The sequence below is a fragment of the Pituophis catenifer genome, unplaced genomic scaffold, assembly GCF_029215685.1.
Source record: "Pituophis catenifer annectens isolate HBS135680 unplaced genomic scaffold, rPitCat1.0.hap2 SCAF_4, whole genome shotgun sequence".
In the NCBI taxonomy this organism is placed as follows: Eukaryota; Metazoa; Chordata; class Lepidosauria; order Squamata; family Colubridae; genus Pituophis; species Pituophis catenifer.
The window spans coordinates 19,294,104-19,311,600 of record NW_027256884.1 but is presented as its reverse complement, the minus strand read 5'-3'; the positions used below and the strand labels follow the sequence as shown (position 1 = coordinate 19,311,600).

The window sequence follows — 17,497 nt, the reverse complement described above, 5'->3', positions numbered from 1 at the left end:
AGGAGAAAGACCAGAGGAAAAGAGGAAGAGGGGGCATCGCCGCCGCTTGGATCGTTTTAAAAGAAAAGGCAGGCGAGGAGTCCCCCGCGCGCGCTCAGCTTCCCCAGATCCTGCTCAGCGCCCCGTCTCATTTCCCTTGCACCCCGAAGCCGCGCAAACGGTTAACTCAACTGACAGGCAGAAAGTCAGCCGAGCTGAGAAGTCTGCTGTGCATGTTAATTGAGGCGAAGGGATAACTGTTTACAGGATGGTGTAGTAGTGGCTGCCCTTCCTCCTTCCTTCCTTCCTCCCTTCCTCCCTCCCTCCCTCCTCCTCCTCCTCCTCCTCCTCCTCTCGAGGCTCGCTGGGATGGTTGGCGCTGCTGTTTTCTTTGGACCGTGGATTTTCGCTTCCCGGGACTACAGAGCTACGCGGGACTGAGTTGCCCTTCTCGGAGAGGGAGGGGAGGAAAAAAAAAAAGGGAAGGGAAGAAAAGTCTGCGTTTCGGGAAGAAGGGAAGGGAATTTCTCTCGGAACGGCTGATCCTGTGCCATAACCGACTTTGTCAGTGGGTGTAGCTGCTGTGCAGGTAAGGACGCGTTCTCTCTCCGGCGGTTAAGTAAGGAAACCGCGTTTCTCGTGGTTAGGCACGGATCCTTGTTCCTTCCCTCATTCTTTGCCGGTAACTAAGAGCAGAACAAAGTCATTTGCGGGGCGATGTCTTTGGATTTCCTCGTGGGTTTTTTTTTTTTTTTTTTTTGGGGTGTGGGGCAGCTGTTTGTCTTGCGTGGATGAAGTGCGGAGCATTTAAAATAGAAAGGAGAAGCACTAGCCTCGAAGAGAAACATTGAGGGGGTGAGTGGGGGGGAGGGAATGACGCGCGTGGAGAAAGGGAGAGTTTGAAAAGAAAGGCTACCCTCGGCTACGATGAACTGTCGAGCTGGGTAGTGAAACGCGGGGACCTCCGAGGGGTAGATCCACCCCCAACCATCGTCTTGTAGCCGAAAACTTTGGGCTTTCGGGGATCTTCCTAGGTTGTCGATGATGCTCTCCCGCCTAAGGAAACCCAGAGGAGAAATCTGAATTTGGGACTCCTTTGGTTATCTTGGGGAGGGTTTGGCTTTCTCGTTGTTTGGAACAGATGGGTTTGTGAGCCTTTTTACACGAAGAGGAAAATGTGGCTGTTAGGCGCAACATTTTGGGCATAAAAAAAAATCGACTCAAGTCAGGGAAACTCCTCCTGAATGATTAGATTTCCCTGGAACTCGTTTCCTCTTCCTTTCAATGGCTTGAAATGGAACCGCTTATTTCAGGGCAATTTGGGGGGGGGGGGGGAAACGGATGGCTTCAATTAAAATACAAATCAGCCAAGTTATGAGTCACATTTCTGTTAACCTGCAATGTTAATTAAATTAATTGATGTCACTTGGCATGCCTTCCTCTCGGTACATTTATAATATGAGGTTAGCTACTGGGAGGGTGACAGAGATCTATGATCTCGGTTGAGGGGAAAGTATTAACCAGAAACAATTGCATGCCACAGACACATATATAAAAGCAGGCATTTTTTTAATGTACATTTGTATTATCAGTGGCTCCAAAAGACTAGGTTGTACTCAAAGAGTAGAAAGATTATTTAAAAAACAAAAACCCTGAGCTATCTTTTTCAAAAGCCCTAAGTCTTTTTCTGCAGAGGGACCAACTATGTGAATGAAAGACTGACAGATTGCAGTATGCTCAAGAAAGTATGGCACTAGTTAACATGGGAATGCTCTCCATTTGAGGAAAATAAGGATGGAAAACTTTCATTTCCCCCACCCAAACATATATATATGCAAAGCGATCTTCAATGCAACCCAGACTGATTTACTTATCTTAATTCTACCCAAGGTTATAATCGCATGCATAGGATGTCCTTTTTCCCTAGGAAAAGAGTAGATAAACAATACACGAAGAAATAAACCAAAGATATGGATGCTGATAAGAGTATCCAAGCAGCAGAATAGGTGAAATTAGATTGTCAGGTACAAATATTGGATATTGCATGTGGAATACTTGGAGTGGTAAGGAAGCAAGATACTTTGAATGCCTGGATCTGCATGCTGTGCCTTGCTCACCAGGCTGAGATGGTGGGGTTGGGGGAAGGAACTCAACCAGGACTATTTAAATTAAACCAAGATTAAACCAAGATATTAATTCTTTTGTTTCAAAAGGTGTCATATATAGTGTGTAAATTCTTGTGTGAACAAAAATAGATCAACAAAAGATTAGTCAGCTAAGAAATATATTTAGAAACATTGAACTTATAATACTGTAGATATTATACCTAGGGGCAAACTCTGTTAATCTCCTTGAGACCTGTACTGCTTCACCATTAATATGCCTCTTAAAATATTCCAAGAGAAAGGAATATGATGTAGAACAGTGGAGTCTTTGGTTCTCACTGAGCTTGGTTGTTTGCCTGCAGATGTTCCATCCCCCAACTAGGTAACATTATCATCAACACTGTTGATGTTATGTAGGTGGGTAATGTCTGTAAGCAAACAACTGAGCTCAGAGCATACCAAGGGCTCCAGATGTTTCAAATGTCCCAGAGAGGGCCATTGATAACTGTAGAACCAATTTCATTAGTTTTGCTAAATGTCCATATACTCTCGCGAAGAAAATTTTTCTGCAAGAAACAAAAGAAAAACCACATCAATTTAAAAAAAAAAAAACATCTTTCAGAGTTAATTCAGATGAGCAGTCTAATAATATACACGTTTATTCAGAAGACCTACCAGGCTTCATAGAATGTACTCTTAAGTAAATGCGTGAAGACTGCAGCCAATATATAGCCATAAGGGCATCTTAGTGGAAACAGGATGCTGCCAATCTAGCATGTTGTTTCCCCATCATGGCTAACCAACCAAATGCCCCTAGGAAGCCCCCAAAGTCTCAAAACTAATAGTTCTTTCTCCACCATGGTTTAGTTGGGTGACTTTCCGTAACCTTCATTGCAAGTTGGGTGAAACGTTTGCCGCAAATCATCTTGATTGAATAAACCCAATTAGTGCACAAGCAACAGATTATGCGATGTTTACACAGAAGAGGCATTTTCTAAACTTGTGAGATTTATGAGATCAGGCAGATGCTTGTGGTAAAGTGAAAGGCGGAACAGTTACATTTTCACATAACATTCCTTCCCGTGTCAAATTGTTTTCTTAAGGTGAGATGGACTATGTTTAGTTAAAACAGCCATTCTGACTTGATTCCTCAACTTCAACAGCAACTTTCCAAACAGAAGATGGTCATAACCTGGTAATAATCCACACTGAATTCATTGGGAATTCTTCCAAGAAAGAGTGTCTTAAGCACACACACTTGTTTACTATTGTAGGAGAGTAGCTTTGATTTGCTTGCTTTGTAGTTGAAGAATTGGCCTCCCCTTTGCCTAAAAAAAAAAAAAAAACCAAAAAACCCCCCCCACCAAAATAAACTTGCCTGATGTGTCTGAAGTAATGTTTTATTTTTCTGCTTAGCAATTTTTCCCTTTGAAAAGTTATCTCTTCATAAATTGCTGCTATAAAACAATGCTCAATAAATGCATTGGATAAAAAGGAAGCCAATGTTTGCAATCATAAATTATTCTTCACATTTAAAAGGATAGTATAGGATGGGATGGGATGGGATGGGATGGGATGGAATAGAATAGAGTAGAGTAGAATAGAATAGAATAGAATAGAATAGAATAGAATAGAATAGAATAGAATAGAATAGAATAGAATAGAATAAACAGAGTTGGAAGGGACCTTGGAGGTCTTCTAGTCCAACCCCCTGCTTAGGCAGGAAACCCTATACCATTTCAGACAAATGGTTATCCAATCTCTTCTTAAAAACATCCAGTGTTGGAGCATTTACAACTTCTGGAGACAATTTAAATGTAAATTTAAGAAGATGTATCCTTCACTAATTTTCATGTCTGAAACCAGGGTTTTATAAATAATGTTAGCCATGTACACAGTAGATTGAAGTTAATGACCCTGTTAACAATCCCACACGTGTCTCTTTGCATGTCTCTTTTCTGTCTATTTTTTTCCCCCCCCACTCTTTATTACTTCTTCTAGCTTTTGGTCAGAATAGACCTAGAATTATTTCTTCATTTTTAATGCTACTTTCAAAGTTTTACACGGGCATCCTTACAAGGCAACAGAATGCCTAGTTCATTGTCCTTTTTTTTTTTTTTAATAATACTTTATTGATTTTTAATACTCTGGTTTCTCTTCAGATCGTATAAATCTTTCGCCTAGTTCATTGTCCTATGATGGGGACCAGTTAAATAGATTGATGCAACTTGAAGTGCACGATGGATTTTTGACTGGGAATTTCAAAGCCTCCCTTCTGCAGTTCTGCTGCTGAATTGCAAAATTAACTGTGGGCTGTTGGTGCACAACTATTATTTTCTCCGCATCTGTTTCTCTCTCTCTTTCTTTCTTCACCGTGTCTTTGTATTTGGATTAAAACAAACAACCAACAACCCCCACCCCCCCATATTGCCATTTTTGTAATTCATTCTTGAAGACTAATCTCCAGCATCAAAATAGAAAAAAAAATAGATAGTATTAAAAAAATAATCAATAGCCTCCAACCTGAGAAAGAGATGAAACATGTCTAAAAAATGCATTTATTTATTTGTGCCTCTGGTTAAGTGTTGTCTCCTGGTGACTAGCTGGAAAAGACTCTGCAGTTTTCTTGGGAAGATTGATTTGCCATTACTTGATTAGTAGGGCTGAGAAAGAGGGATGGCCTAAGGTTCACCCAGTTGTTTTTGTGCCTAAGGAGGGACTAGAACCAGAGGTGGGTTTAACATATTCTTACCACCGGTTCGCCACGCGTGTGCATGCTTGCTTCATGCATGCACCTTCCACGCATGTGCCCGGCCTTCCACGCATACACTTTGCTTGTGCGCGCACCTGTGCATGCACCTGGCCTTCTGCGCATGCACCCGGCCTTCCATGCATACACTTTGCTCGTGTGCACACCTTCTGTGCATGCACCCAGCCTTCCGCGCATGCACCCGGCCTAGAAAATGTGGCTAAATAGGACGGCATTATGCCGGGGCGGGTGGGCGGGCCCCTGCAGTCACCGCTACCGCTTCGCCCGAACCGGCTGAATACCATCACAAACTAGAACTCAGGGTCTCAGGTTTCTAACCTGATGCCTTAACTACTACACCAAACTGACTCTTATGTCTAGAAAGTATCTTTCGAAAGTCCTAGACTTTAATGTCCCAAAGGTGCTTTTTCAAGAGGCAACTGCTTTTCCTTGAAGACTTTTTGCTTCTTATCCAAGAAGCTTCTGCAGTTCTGAAGAAGCTTCTTGGATGAGAAGAGAAATGTCTTCAAGGAAGAGCAAAGAAAGGCCCAGTTGCCTCTTGAAAAAGCATCTTTGGGACCTGAATGACTGAGAATCTTCATAGACATCTAGAGTTTAACATAACCAACTGGAGAGACTGATAGGTTGCATGCATTTTGAACTTCCCTGCACGGTTGCTATAACCATTTCCTTCTAATATGAATTATTAAGAAAATGAAATTCATTTCTTTCTTTTTTTCAAGTTTTTTACTTTTTTCCTTTTTTTTTTTTACAAACATATCAATGCATGAACAATGTGGCACCTGGGTATCATATATTCAAATACAAATAAAACTAATAGCATTAATCATAGTTATTACTTTCAATCCAATTTATATATTTCTAATAGTAATACATATTTATATAAAGTTGCAATCTATCCTTATTCGATTATTATATGTTTTTTCTTATTATTACTCTTATTTTATTATAATCTATATAATTGTTAATTATGTTAATTTGGCAAGCTCACCTTTCCTTTCCCTTCCTCGATTTGGTTGTCAATATACTCAACAGTCAATACTGACAAGTCCTTCTTGAGCTATTATCCCCATATATATGTGCCCTTATAAGTACCCCACATCAGTGGTGGGATTCAAAGATTTTTACTACCGGTTCTGTGGGCGTGGCTTGATGGGCGTGGCATGGCTTGGTGTGTGTGGATTGGTGGGCGTGGCAGGGGAAGGATACTGTAAAATCTCCATTCCCACCCCACTCCAGGGGAAGGATACTGTAAAATCTCCATTCCCTCCCGATTAGCTGGGACTCAGGAGGCAGAGAATAGATAGGGGTGGGGCCAGTCAGAGATGATATTTACCGGTTCCCTCAACTACTCAAAATTTCCGCTACCGGTTCTCCAGAACTGGTCAGAACCTGCTGAATACCACCTCTGCCCCACATATAGGCAGCCCTTAGGTTACTTTTCACACAGAGGCTTTCTTATGCTTCTATAAACAGTGAGTTTTCTCAAGTCCTTTGGTAACAACTTCATTACTTCATAATAATTTATTCTCAGTCCTGAACTCTGCAAATGATTTACCTTGGATGGGGGAAAAAATGTAATTCAATTTAGGCTTACCAAGGAATATATTCCACTGAATTTGAGGTGAATAGACCTATAAAATAGTGCTATGGGATATATTGATGTTTGCAGGTTTTTGCCTTTAGAGTGTCCTGGTTTTAGAGAATCAGGATAATACTAGTAAGGAACTCTAATTAGCATTTCTTGCTATAAAGTAAACAGTTACTATAGTTGCAGAATGAAGCACAATGACTAAATGACAATATAACTAGTTCTTTAAACTAAGTTAACTAACTCCTGTCTATGTTTTCTTCAATCACCTGTAGCAGGAAATTTAGATAGACCATATTTCTACTCAACATATGATGGACAACACAATTTTTACCAGCAAAGCAATGCAATAGATTTTCTTCCAATGTCAATCCTACTCATATGAGGCTATGCTAGTAAAGAATCAAATGTTCCTTTGAGGACGACAAAGTCAACATTTTATTTAGAAGTATTTTTCTGAGAGGTCCTTGGTGCTCTCTGAACTTGGTTGTTTTCTTACAGTCATTTCATTACCCAGACTAGGTAACATCAGTTTGGGTAATGAAACATTCGCAAGAAAACAACCGAAGCTCAGAGAGCACCATGGACCCCTCATTTCAACCCTGAGCTACGAATAGTCTCCTTTATAAGTATTTTTCTCTCCTGTTTTTATTTGGTCGTTGTTTCTTCTTTGACTCAATTTTTTCGACTACATCTTTGATTATATGCCATTGCTAAATTTTATATAATAATTTTCAAGGATGATATTCTTTGAGACAGTCTTTTTATCATTCTTCCTGTTTATGCCAATACCCTGAATATGTAATACACACAGCATTTTATAAGTAGCAGCCTGTTATTTTTTTCGTAATTATAGTGAGAAAAGCTTTCCTTTATTCCACAAAGGACAGGTGAAGTCTTTCTTAGACTGATCTAGTGCCATAATGGCAAAGCTATGGCACGCGTGCCACAGGTGGCACCAGTGGTGGGATTCAGCCAGTTCGCACCTCTTCGGGAGAACCGGTTGTTAACTTTCTGAACAGTTTGGCAAACTGGTTGTTGGAAGAAATCATTAGGGCAGAGAATCGGTTGTTAAATTACTTGAATCCCACCACTGGGTAGCACGCAGAGACCTCTCTGCAGGAACTCCAGGTGCCGCCCCAGCCCAGCTTCGTCACACATGCATGCACGCTTCCCACTAGCCAGCTGGTTTTCGGGTCTCTGCCACACATGTGCAAGGGGGAGCGCTCACATTGCATTTTGGTGTTTCGCGCTCACCTCTAAGCTCACACCCTGTTTTGGGCCTGGAAGGCCTCCTGCACCAACCTGGAACCTAAAATGGGGCATGGGGGAGCCGCGCGAGCACCCTGCACCCCATTTTGGACCTAGAAAGCATCCTGCACCAACCTGGAAGCCAAAATGAGGTGCGGGGGGCTGGGGCGCTTGCGCAGGGGGCAGGGCGCATACACAGGGGTGCTGACACTGCATTTTGGGGGTTTGGGCAGGCACACATGCATTCGCATGCACGCGCTTTGGGCACTTGGCACCAAAATGGTTAACTATCACTTATCTAGTGGCTTAGAATATATTCTCATTCTTAAGAAAGGATTTTAAAAAATGGCATTTAGAAGTGTAGCTAGAAAACTATTGAGCCAAAATGCAATGGTTTGCTTAATGATCTGCTTAGATGAAGCATGTCATTAATCTTTGAGTTCTTCCTTCCCCATAGTTATTCTATACTCTGAGCAGGTGTAACTTCAAATTTAAACTTATTTAAATCACAGATGAGCAAGCTGCAATCCAAGTGTCACATTAGGTTCTCCAACTTCATTTTTGTGAATCCCTGAACTACCCTCCAAATCACATCACAACCAGTTTGGTATAACGGTTAAGATACTGACTTAGAAACCAGGGGACTGTGAGTTCTAGTCCTTCCTTAGACATGAAAGTGAACTGGGTAACATTGAGCTAGTCACTGACTTTCAGTCCAACTCACCTCACCTCAAGGGGAAAATAGGAGGAGTGTTGGGACTATGAGGTATGTTCTCCATCTTGAGTTATTTATAAAAAAAATAAAGATGGGATAATTACTTCAGTAAAATCCAAGCAATTCCTCATCGATGAAAACCAAGCTTTTCAGATCGGTTGCTGAAGTCATTGGGTAATTCTGCATGGCAGTCTAAGCTGTCTTCCATGCTGCTCCAGCTGTTCTTGCATCTGTCCCTGGTCCTGATTATAGTGATTTTACAGTGATGTATGCTTGGTATTCAATCTAGGCCAGGGCTGTCAAACCCACCGCCTGTGGGCTGGATGTATCACGCACTGGCCACACCCACACCCGTTTTAGTGAAGGGGAAAAAAGTCCCAATACGTCATGTGATGCTGTCGTGACAATGTGAGTTTGACACACCTGATCTAGGCTATAACCAGGGGTGAAATCAGACTGAATCAATTCCTAGTGGTTGTAATGACAAATCTTCACCATTTAGACCTTTACTAAGCAGTAACCTTTCTATGAATATTCCAGTGATCTCAATGATTCCATTAATTCACCTTACACTCTGTTTTTCCCTTCTGCATCCCTCAGCCTTGCCAACCATAATAATTTCTTCTAATCCATCATCTGCTGGCATCATATGCCAAAAGTCTGTGAGCTTCTACATGTTGATCAGCAGCACAAAGGAACTGTCAGCCTTTATTTGACCCAGGATTAACTGACTGGTTCTGCTTGCACCTCGTGGTACTCTTAGAAACTAATTCCATATATATGGTATTTGAAAATTTGTATCGATTATGTATAGGATTGCTAAAATGTCATGAGACTTGGCATTCTCATGATTTCAAACAAGATGATGATGATAAGAATAGAATAGAATAGAATAGAATAGAATAGAATAGAATAGAATAGAATAGAATAGAATAGAATAGAATAGAATGGAAATTTTGAGTAGTTCAGAGAACCAGCAAATACCACTTCTGGCTGACCCCAGAGTGGGGTGGGAATGGAGATTTTGCAATATCCTTCCCCTGCCATGCCCACCAAGTCTTCCCTAGAAGCTCTCCTTCCCCTAGAGTGGGGTGAGAATGGAGATTTTGCAGTATCCTTTCCCTGCCACAGCCACCAAGCCACACCCACAGAACCGGTAGTAAAAAAAATTGGATTTCACAACTGGCTATCACCATCACTGCTTTTGACTGATCATTCACTTCCTTGATGTTGTAGGGAAGGCAAACTGCACTGGCTGCACCCCACCCCAATCACATTTACCATCTCCTGCCTATTCCTTTTAGAGGTAGTTTCCTTTCTTTTCCCAGAGGTTTGCACAGCTGGATACCTTCATACCCCTTTCTCACATTCTCTCACTTGACACTAATGCAGATCCTGGCTCTGCACCATTATGCTTCATTGTACCCAGCTACATTGATGTTGTAGTGATTAAAATAAAGGGAACGTGGTCCCTCACTCATTTGTTCTACTATGGTCTGTAAAACATTGCGGAAACAAGGAAGTGATGGTTGACTTCATAAAATGTGAATTTTGTAACTTCATTCTTATGTCTGTATGCTGACACTTAGGTTATTATGATTCAGGGGTGAAATCCAGCAGGTTCTGACAGGTTCTGGAGAACCGGTAGTGGAAATTTTGAGTAGTTCAGAGAACTGGCAAATACCACCTCTGGCTGGCCCCAGGAGTGGGGTGGGAATGGAGATTTTGCAATATCCTTCCCCTGGAGTGGGGTGGGAATGGAGATTTTGCAGTATCCTTCCCCTAGAGTGGGGTGGAAATGGAGATTTTGCAGTATCCTTCCCCTGCCATGCCCACCAAGCCACACCTACAGAACTGGTAGTAAAAAAAAATTGGATTTCACCACTGGTATGATTCATACAAGCAGATAGAAACTGAAATGGTGAGCCAGGCGGGAACATATGTGTACTAGCAAAGAGGGAGGGAAAGCATGGTGGCCGGGAGACCTGACTGGATTCTATGACCCTTATAAACTATTATTAGACCAACTAGGAAAAACTGACCAGATGAGAGTCTTCATCAACATGACCACCTAAGAACATAGCATCCTAGTAGCCCCAATGAATGCCATACATGGCAGTGACCAACTATCATGGGAGTGGATATGTTACTTGCTGGGTCTAATTAAAGCTGGAGAGATCATTAATCTGGAATGAAGCATAGTAAACCAATCACTTGGAAGAATTTAACATAGCCCAAGATAGAAAGCAGGCCCTGTGAAGCAGGACTTCAAAGCATAGACAAGAGAAAACTTTATAGTGAGCTGGGAGTGGGTAGAAGATTATGCCACCCATCGCTGTGCTGGAAAAATAAAGAAGGGTAGGCCCAGGGATGAAATCCAGCAGGTTCTGACCAGTTCTGAAGAACCGGTAGCGGAAATTTTGAGTAGTTCAGAGAACTGGCAAATACCACCTCTGGCTGGCCTCAGAGTGGGGTGGGAATGGAGATTTTGCAATATCCTTCCCCCAAGAGTAGGGAAGGAATGGGGATTTTGCAGTATCCTTCCCCTGCCACGCCCACCAAGCCACGCCCACAGAACCGGTAGTTTAAAAAAATTGGATTTCACCACTGGGTAAGTCATACCAGTGATGGAACATGAATAAAATATGGATCTGACCACTGTGCCATTTTTTTGTCTCCTCTGCTTTCAGAAGAGTAAAACAAAAAACCTGAAGTACAGCCACATGATTGCGTTCCCAAAAGAAATCATCACACCATCATGATTATGGGAATACAGTGAAATTTGTTTTTCTTCTTCTGCCTTAAAATAAATGTGAATGTGTGAATTGGTTGGCCGTTTCTTTCCTACAAATTATATTTTATTTTCCAAAGACATAAAACAAAGATGTTACTTTGACATGCATTAGGACCTATGCCACCTTAGATACTGATGTTAGGTTTAGGACAACCTCTGGGTTGTTATTTTGGTGAAAGTTGGACTGGGGACTTTATTTTTTGAGGGGGAAGTCCAGCCTTTTGTGCTGAAAAGTATTTAACCTCCAATCCTCTAAGAATGATTGTGTGAAGGGCAGCTGCACTGGCTCCCAGTGGTCTTCCGGGTGCGATTCAAGGTGTTGGTTACCACCTTTAAAGTGCTCCATGGCATTGGACCTGGGTACCTTCAAGACCGTCTTCTGCCACCAGTAGCCTCCCACCGGCCAGTCTGCTCCCACAGAGAGGGTCTCCTCAGGGTGCTATCGGCCAAATTATGTTGGCTGGCGACACCCAGGGGGAGGGCCTTCTCTGTGGGAGCCCCTGCCCTTTGGAATGAACTGCCCCCAGAAATGCGTAAGATCTCCGATCTCCGTGTATTTCGCTGTGCCCTCAAAACCTTGTTGTTCCACCAGGCCGGGCTATCAATGTAAAGATTTTAATTGGTTTTAAATATGGGATTTTAAATTTGGGAGTTTTAAAGTTGGGCCAATTATTTAATAATTTTAATAATTTTTAAATTTTGTCTGTCCTTGTGCTTTTAATCAGGCTGTACACCGCCCTGAGTCCTTCAGGAGAAGGGCGGTATAGAAATAAAATTAATAATAATAATAATAATTACCCCAATTCAGCAGAAGAAAGTGACTTCCCTAATGTGGAGTAAGCCATAGTTCTACCATAAACATTCTGTCCTTCAAGACTAAACTAAATTATCTTGGAAATTAGAAGCAATGCATGAACCCCCCCCCCCAGTTCTCAGTTTTTAGACTAGTTTACCTTAGTTTATTATCATTGCACCTCGTACAACGAAATTAAATGCCATCTTCAGTGTACATTATAAAAATAACTGCAATTGTGTAGAATCCCTTGCATTCTATACAATTGAATCGAAAACCCCTGATATTGCATTAATATTGCACTATACAGTAGATGAGATCTACTGTATAAATCTTTAAGAATGTTTTGAACTTTCTTAAAGCAGTGGGAGCCATAAAGCTCTTCCAAGGAGAGCAGAGGGCAACCAATGATCCTCTGGGCAATGATGCTAACCCTCTGGAGTGCTGTCCTATCTGCCACTATGCAATTGGCAAACCATACACAGGTGCAGTAAGTTAAAAAACTGTATATAGTGCAGCGGTAGAAGGTCACTAGTAATTTTTCATTCAGTTGTTGTTTCCTGAGAAGTCTCAGGTAGCATAATCTCTGCTGGGCCCTTTTAACCAGTACTGCAATGTGAGCATCCCAGGTCAAGTCCTCTTTTATGATAACACCCAGAAACTTAAAACCATTTGCCACTAGTCTAGACAGTGATTGTAATACTTTTGTGGATTAGAATGGCTTGTTTTTTTTAGTAGCTGATTTATGTATGCTAAAACATGCTAATAGTTTGTTTTTCCACTAAAGTTGAAGGAAAAACTAAAATCTGTTTAATTTATTGTACTTTTCAGACGCTGTTGGATTACCATGAAGCTCTGGATAATCACATTAAGTTTAATGGGGGTTGCTTGTGATGTGCTGTATTCTGAAGTAGCATCATCTTCAACTGTTGGCTCTTGCGAAGACTTGTGCTTTTGTGAAGAAAAAGACAGCATCTTGATTATAAGCTGTGAAGAAAGAGGCATCAAGGAGATATCTCAAGTACATGTTCCACCATCCCGGCCTTTCCAACTTAGTCTTTTAAACAATAGTTTGACTATTTTACAGGTCAACGATTTTGCCAGCTTTATCAATGCGATCACATTGCACCTTGGATTTAACAACATTGTAGACATTGAACCAGGGGCATTTAATGGGCTAAGTCTCCTTAAACAACTCCATATCAACCACAATTATTTAGAAATACTTAAGGAAGACACCTTCCATGGACTAGAAAACCTGGAATTCCTTCAAGCAGACAACAATTTCATCACAATAATTGAATCAAGTGCCTTCAGCAAGCTCAACAGGCTTAAGGTGCTTATCTTAAATGACAATGCCATTGAATTCCTTCCTCCCAATGTATTTCGCTTTGTTCCATTAACTCACCTGGATCTTCGAGGGAACCAACTACAAACATTACCTTATGTCGGTTTTTTAGAACACATTGGCCGAATCCTAGACCTTCAGCTAGAAGATAACAAATGGATCTGTAATTGTGACCTACTGGAGTTAAAGAGCTGGTTAGAAAATATGCCTCCTCAGTCTATAATAGGGGATGTTGTATGCCACAACCCTCCCATTCTGAAAGGTAGCATTTTAAGCAGATTAAAAACAGAATCACTCTGTCCAACTCCACCCCCAAACGACCTTGATTCTCCATCAGGGTCATTGCCTTTGGTGATTACAACATCAATAAGTGATAGTCATTCCTCAACCAAGGTGATACCTATTTTTAAAACTCCCACCAAGGAATCCAGTTTAACCCCTGGAGTTACAAAACCAGCTACTCTTCTTCCTGGCATATTTTGTCCTATCCCTTGTCAGTGCACCAGCAATATCCTTTCAGGGATTTTGATGCAATGTCAGGAACAAAACATTGAAAGCTTGTCAGATTTAGGTTCTCCTCCTCCCAATCCTAAAAAGTTGATTCTCGCCGGAAATATAATCCAGACATTACTGAAATCAGATCTTGCGGGTTATCACAGCCTAGAGATGCTTCATTTGGGAAACAATCGTATTGAGATGTTAGAAGCAGGATCCTTTATAAATCTCACCGAATTGCAAAAATTGTATCTCAATGGCAACCACCTCACTAAACTAAGCCGTAATTTGTTTTTAGGCCTGCAGCGCCTTGAGTATTTGTACCTTGAATATAATGCCATCAAGGAGATTTTACCTGGTACTTTTAGTCCAATGCCAAAACTTAAGGTCCTATACCTAAATAACAACCTCCTCCAAACTTTACCATCTCATATCTTTTCTGGAGTTCCATTAGCCAGGCTGAATTTGAAAACCAACCAGTTTTCCCATTTGCCCATAAAAAATGTCTTAGATGATCTAGATCTACTAGTACAAATTGAATTAGAAGACAACCCCTGGGATTGCACTTGTGATTCGGTCAGGCTACAACAATGGATACAAAAACTAAATAGGAATACAATGATGGGAGAAATCCTCTGTACCTCTCCAAGACATCTTGCTAAAAAGGAACTGAAATCTCTGACCAGTGATATGTTATGTCCCACCTTAATGAACAGTCCAGCTCTCCCAACTCATCCTAGCTTCCTTATCATCACAACATCACCAACGACCACCAGTACAGCGGACACTATTCTGAGATCCCTCACCGACGTTATCCCTCTCTCTGTTTTAATTCTGGGGCTCTTGATTGTGTTTATAACAATGATTTTTTGTGCAGCTGGCATTGTTGTTCTCGTTCTACATCGACGGAGGCGGCACAAAAAGAAACAAACGGAAGAACAAGTGCGGGACAACAATCCAGTTCAGCTTCAATACAGCATGTATGGTCATAAAACAACACACCATACTACCGAACGTCCAGCCTCAACTTTGTATGAACAACGCATGATCAGCCCCATGGTTCAAGTTTATCAAAGCCCATCTTTCAACTCCAAATTTGCAGATCATCAAGATGGAAGGAATGATAAGGAGGGGAATGATTCCAAACACCTTCGGCGAAGTCTCTTAGAAAGGGAGCACTCCTCCCCTCTCACTGGTGGTCCAAACGTCAAGTACAAAGCTACAGACCAATCGGCTGATTTTTTGTCCTTCCAGGACACAAGCTCATTGTATAGGAACATTCTTGAGAAGGAGCGAGAACTCCAACAATTGGGGATAACGGAATACCTTCGGAAAAGCATCGCTCAGCTACATCCTGAGATGGAAGTACATTATCCAAGAGCTCATGAAGAACTAAAGCTGATGGAGACACTTATGCTCTCGCGGCCGAGAAAAGTTTTACTAGAACAGACTAAAAATGAATATTTTGAGCTCAAGGCCAACCTGCATGCTGAACCTGACTACTTGGAGGTTTTGGAGCAGCACACATGAAAGGAAATGTCACCTTTGAGAAGGCTTTGAATCAGAAACTCTTAGGTTTGTCTTACATTTGAGAACTTTGTAAATAAAAGTGCCTTATAATAATGTGTCACCAATCAGAACTTTTAAGCACAGAAGTAATCTGAGTGAAAAGAAACTCTCAGGGATAACTGTGTGAAGCCATGGGAAAGTTTTCAGGCTATGTATATCTTACCCCCCATTTTAAATGTGAACTTTGTACAACTGGATTCTGAGAAGAAATTCAGAATTTGCTTGGCCATATTCCTCTAGGTGTGTATTGCAGTCCCTAATGTTTCTTTCTTTCTTTTTTTTTAATTGTTGGTTTTGCTAAACAGACTTTTAAAGCATTTGTTTCTTCGGTTCCCTTCTTATTTTTCCCATGTAGGCAATATTTAATTAAAAACCTACAAGGATCTACTTAGCCAGCTGCTAGAAAGTAGGGAGCATTAGTTATGGATGAGTCCATATATATGAACAAATTCTACATGGCAGTAGTACATAATAATTATAAAGGGAACTATACGTTTTTGTTTCAAAAGGGGAAAAAAATCATATGTAAGCTTCCAAGGACTGCAGTATTTAGGTATCTTTAATTTGGAATGTTGTTTATCCCAAAAAAAAAGAGAGAGAGGTTTGAATGGGAAAGTGGTATATTATGCAGGAATTTAAAAGATATAATGGAAACCTTTTGTTACTTTCCCTTGATGGCATTTTTAATCACATTTTGGGACAATCTTCAGTATAATGCTGCTATATAGACTCCTGTGCGACATTGGATTGACACTTGTACTTGGGAAGTTTGAAACGCTACTGAGAATTTAATGTAAATATATTAGTATATTGATGCACCCAATTTTTATTTTATTTTTTACTGTATTTATATGATTGGCTCCCGGTGGTAATTTTTGATAACATCACTTTGCTGTGGCCAGTAAATTTCAGACTGCAAATTTCAGACAAGAAATAAGCCATCAGAACTGGTTTCCGGCTGGGAACACTCTGTCTTTGTCATAATGACATGGCAAAAGAGCATTTCTCAGCCGTCATTCCCCACCCCCACCCCCCCACCCCAAAAAGTCTGGTTTAAACATGGTAGGTAAGTAAAAGTCACAAACCTAGGAAGTTGCATTGAGATTAATTATTGCAATCTTATGGATACATGCTTAGATATGTGCTTTTGCAACATTTGTGTGGGTATGCTAATGTTGCACACATAGATGTCAGCGGCTAACCATGTAAAGGTTAGCCAGCCCTGCAGAACTCCACAGCTTGGTGTGTACAGAATTGTGGTCAAGTTTGAATACAATGATGTTCTTTGTCATGCTTGATCTCAAGTGTAAACACAGCTCACATTGAATGTGGCCTAATCTGCAAGCCTAACTTTGCTTCTGAGCAGAAGAAAATCGTTCGATCCAATTCTGACAATTTCGCAAGTCTGTCTCTGTGTTTTTAAACACAGATTTGCTGCACTCACAATTTAGATTTGTGTGCGCGCGTGTGTGTATGTGCGTGTGTGTGTGAGAGAGAGAGGGAGAGAACTATAAAGTGCAAGCAGCACAGCAAATCGATAGAGATCAGTGGAACATAGCACTAAAATAATAGTTTAGAATTAAGGAAACAAGAAGCAGGACAAATTTATTTTACTATAAAGTTTAGTTAGAATTATTTGTATTATTTATTCTGTACAATTTGTATCTTTTAAGTTTGAAATTACAATTATTATTCTTGGGTGCCTTTCAAGCAAATCAAAGAACTTAATCATGATAAATAAAACTGACAATAAAGGGATCCTTTTTTTTAAAAAAAAAAAAACCGCTTCTTTGTATTAAGACTCCCTTTTTAATTTTTTTTCTCTCTCTCTCTCTGTTCCTTTTTAAAGTGAGCTCTGCATGCATGAGTTCCGATCCATTCTGAAATCAAATTGGAGTCTTCTGTCCGTTGCCATGCATACAGAAGTGTCTTGTTCTGGGGGCAAGACGGCAGTTAAATGCCAGTGTATGATTGAAAAAGTGCCAAAATGGTAATCTGACCTGCATTTCCCCTCCTGATTAAGTTACTCTTTTTGTAAACCTGCCACCCTTTGATAAATATCTCCTTACGCGCTTCTGGGCTGAAAA

General features: G+C 40.9%; 1 protein-coding gene across 1 annotated transcript; it reads left to right on the top strand.

Annotated features, from left to right (window-relative positions):
* Positions 1 to 406: 406 nt before the first annotated feature.
* On the top strand, positions 407 to 15,378 carry SLITRK6 (SLIT and NTRK like family member 6). The gene is made up of 2 exons (XM_070943185.1): positions 407 to 568; positions 12,830 to 15,378. Exon 2 carries the CDS (start codon positions 12,846 to 12,848, stop codon positions 15,369 to 15,371), a length of 2,526 nt encoding a protein of 841 aa, XP_070799286.1. The 5' UTR covers positions 407 to 568; positions 12,830 to 12,845; the 3' UTR covers positions 15,372 to 15,378.
* The last annotated feature ends 2,119 nt before the right edge of the window (positions 15,379 to 17,497 follow it).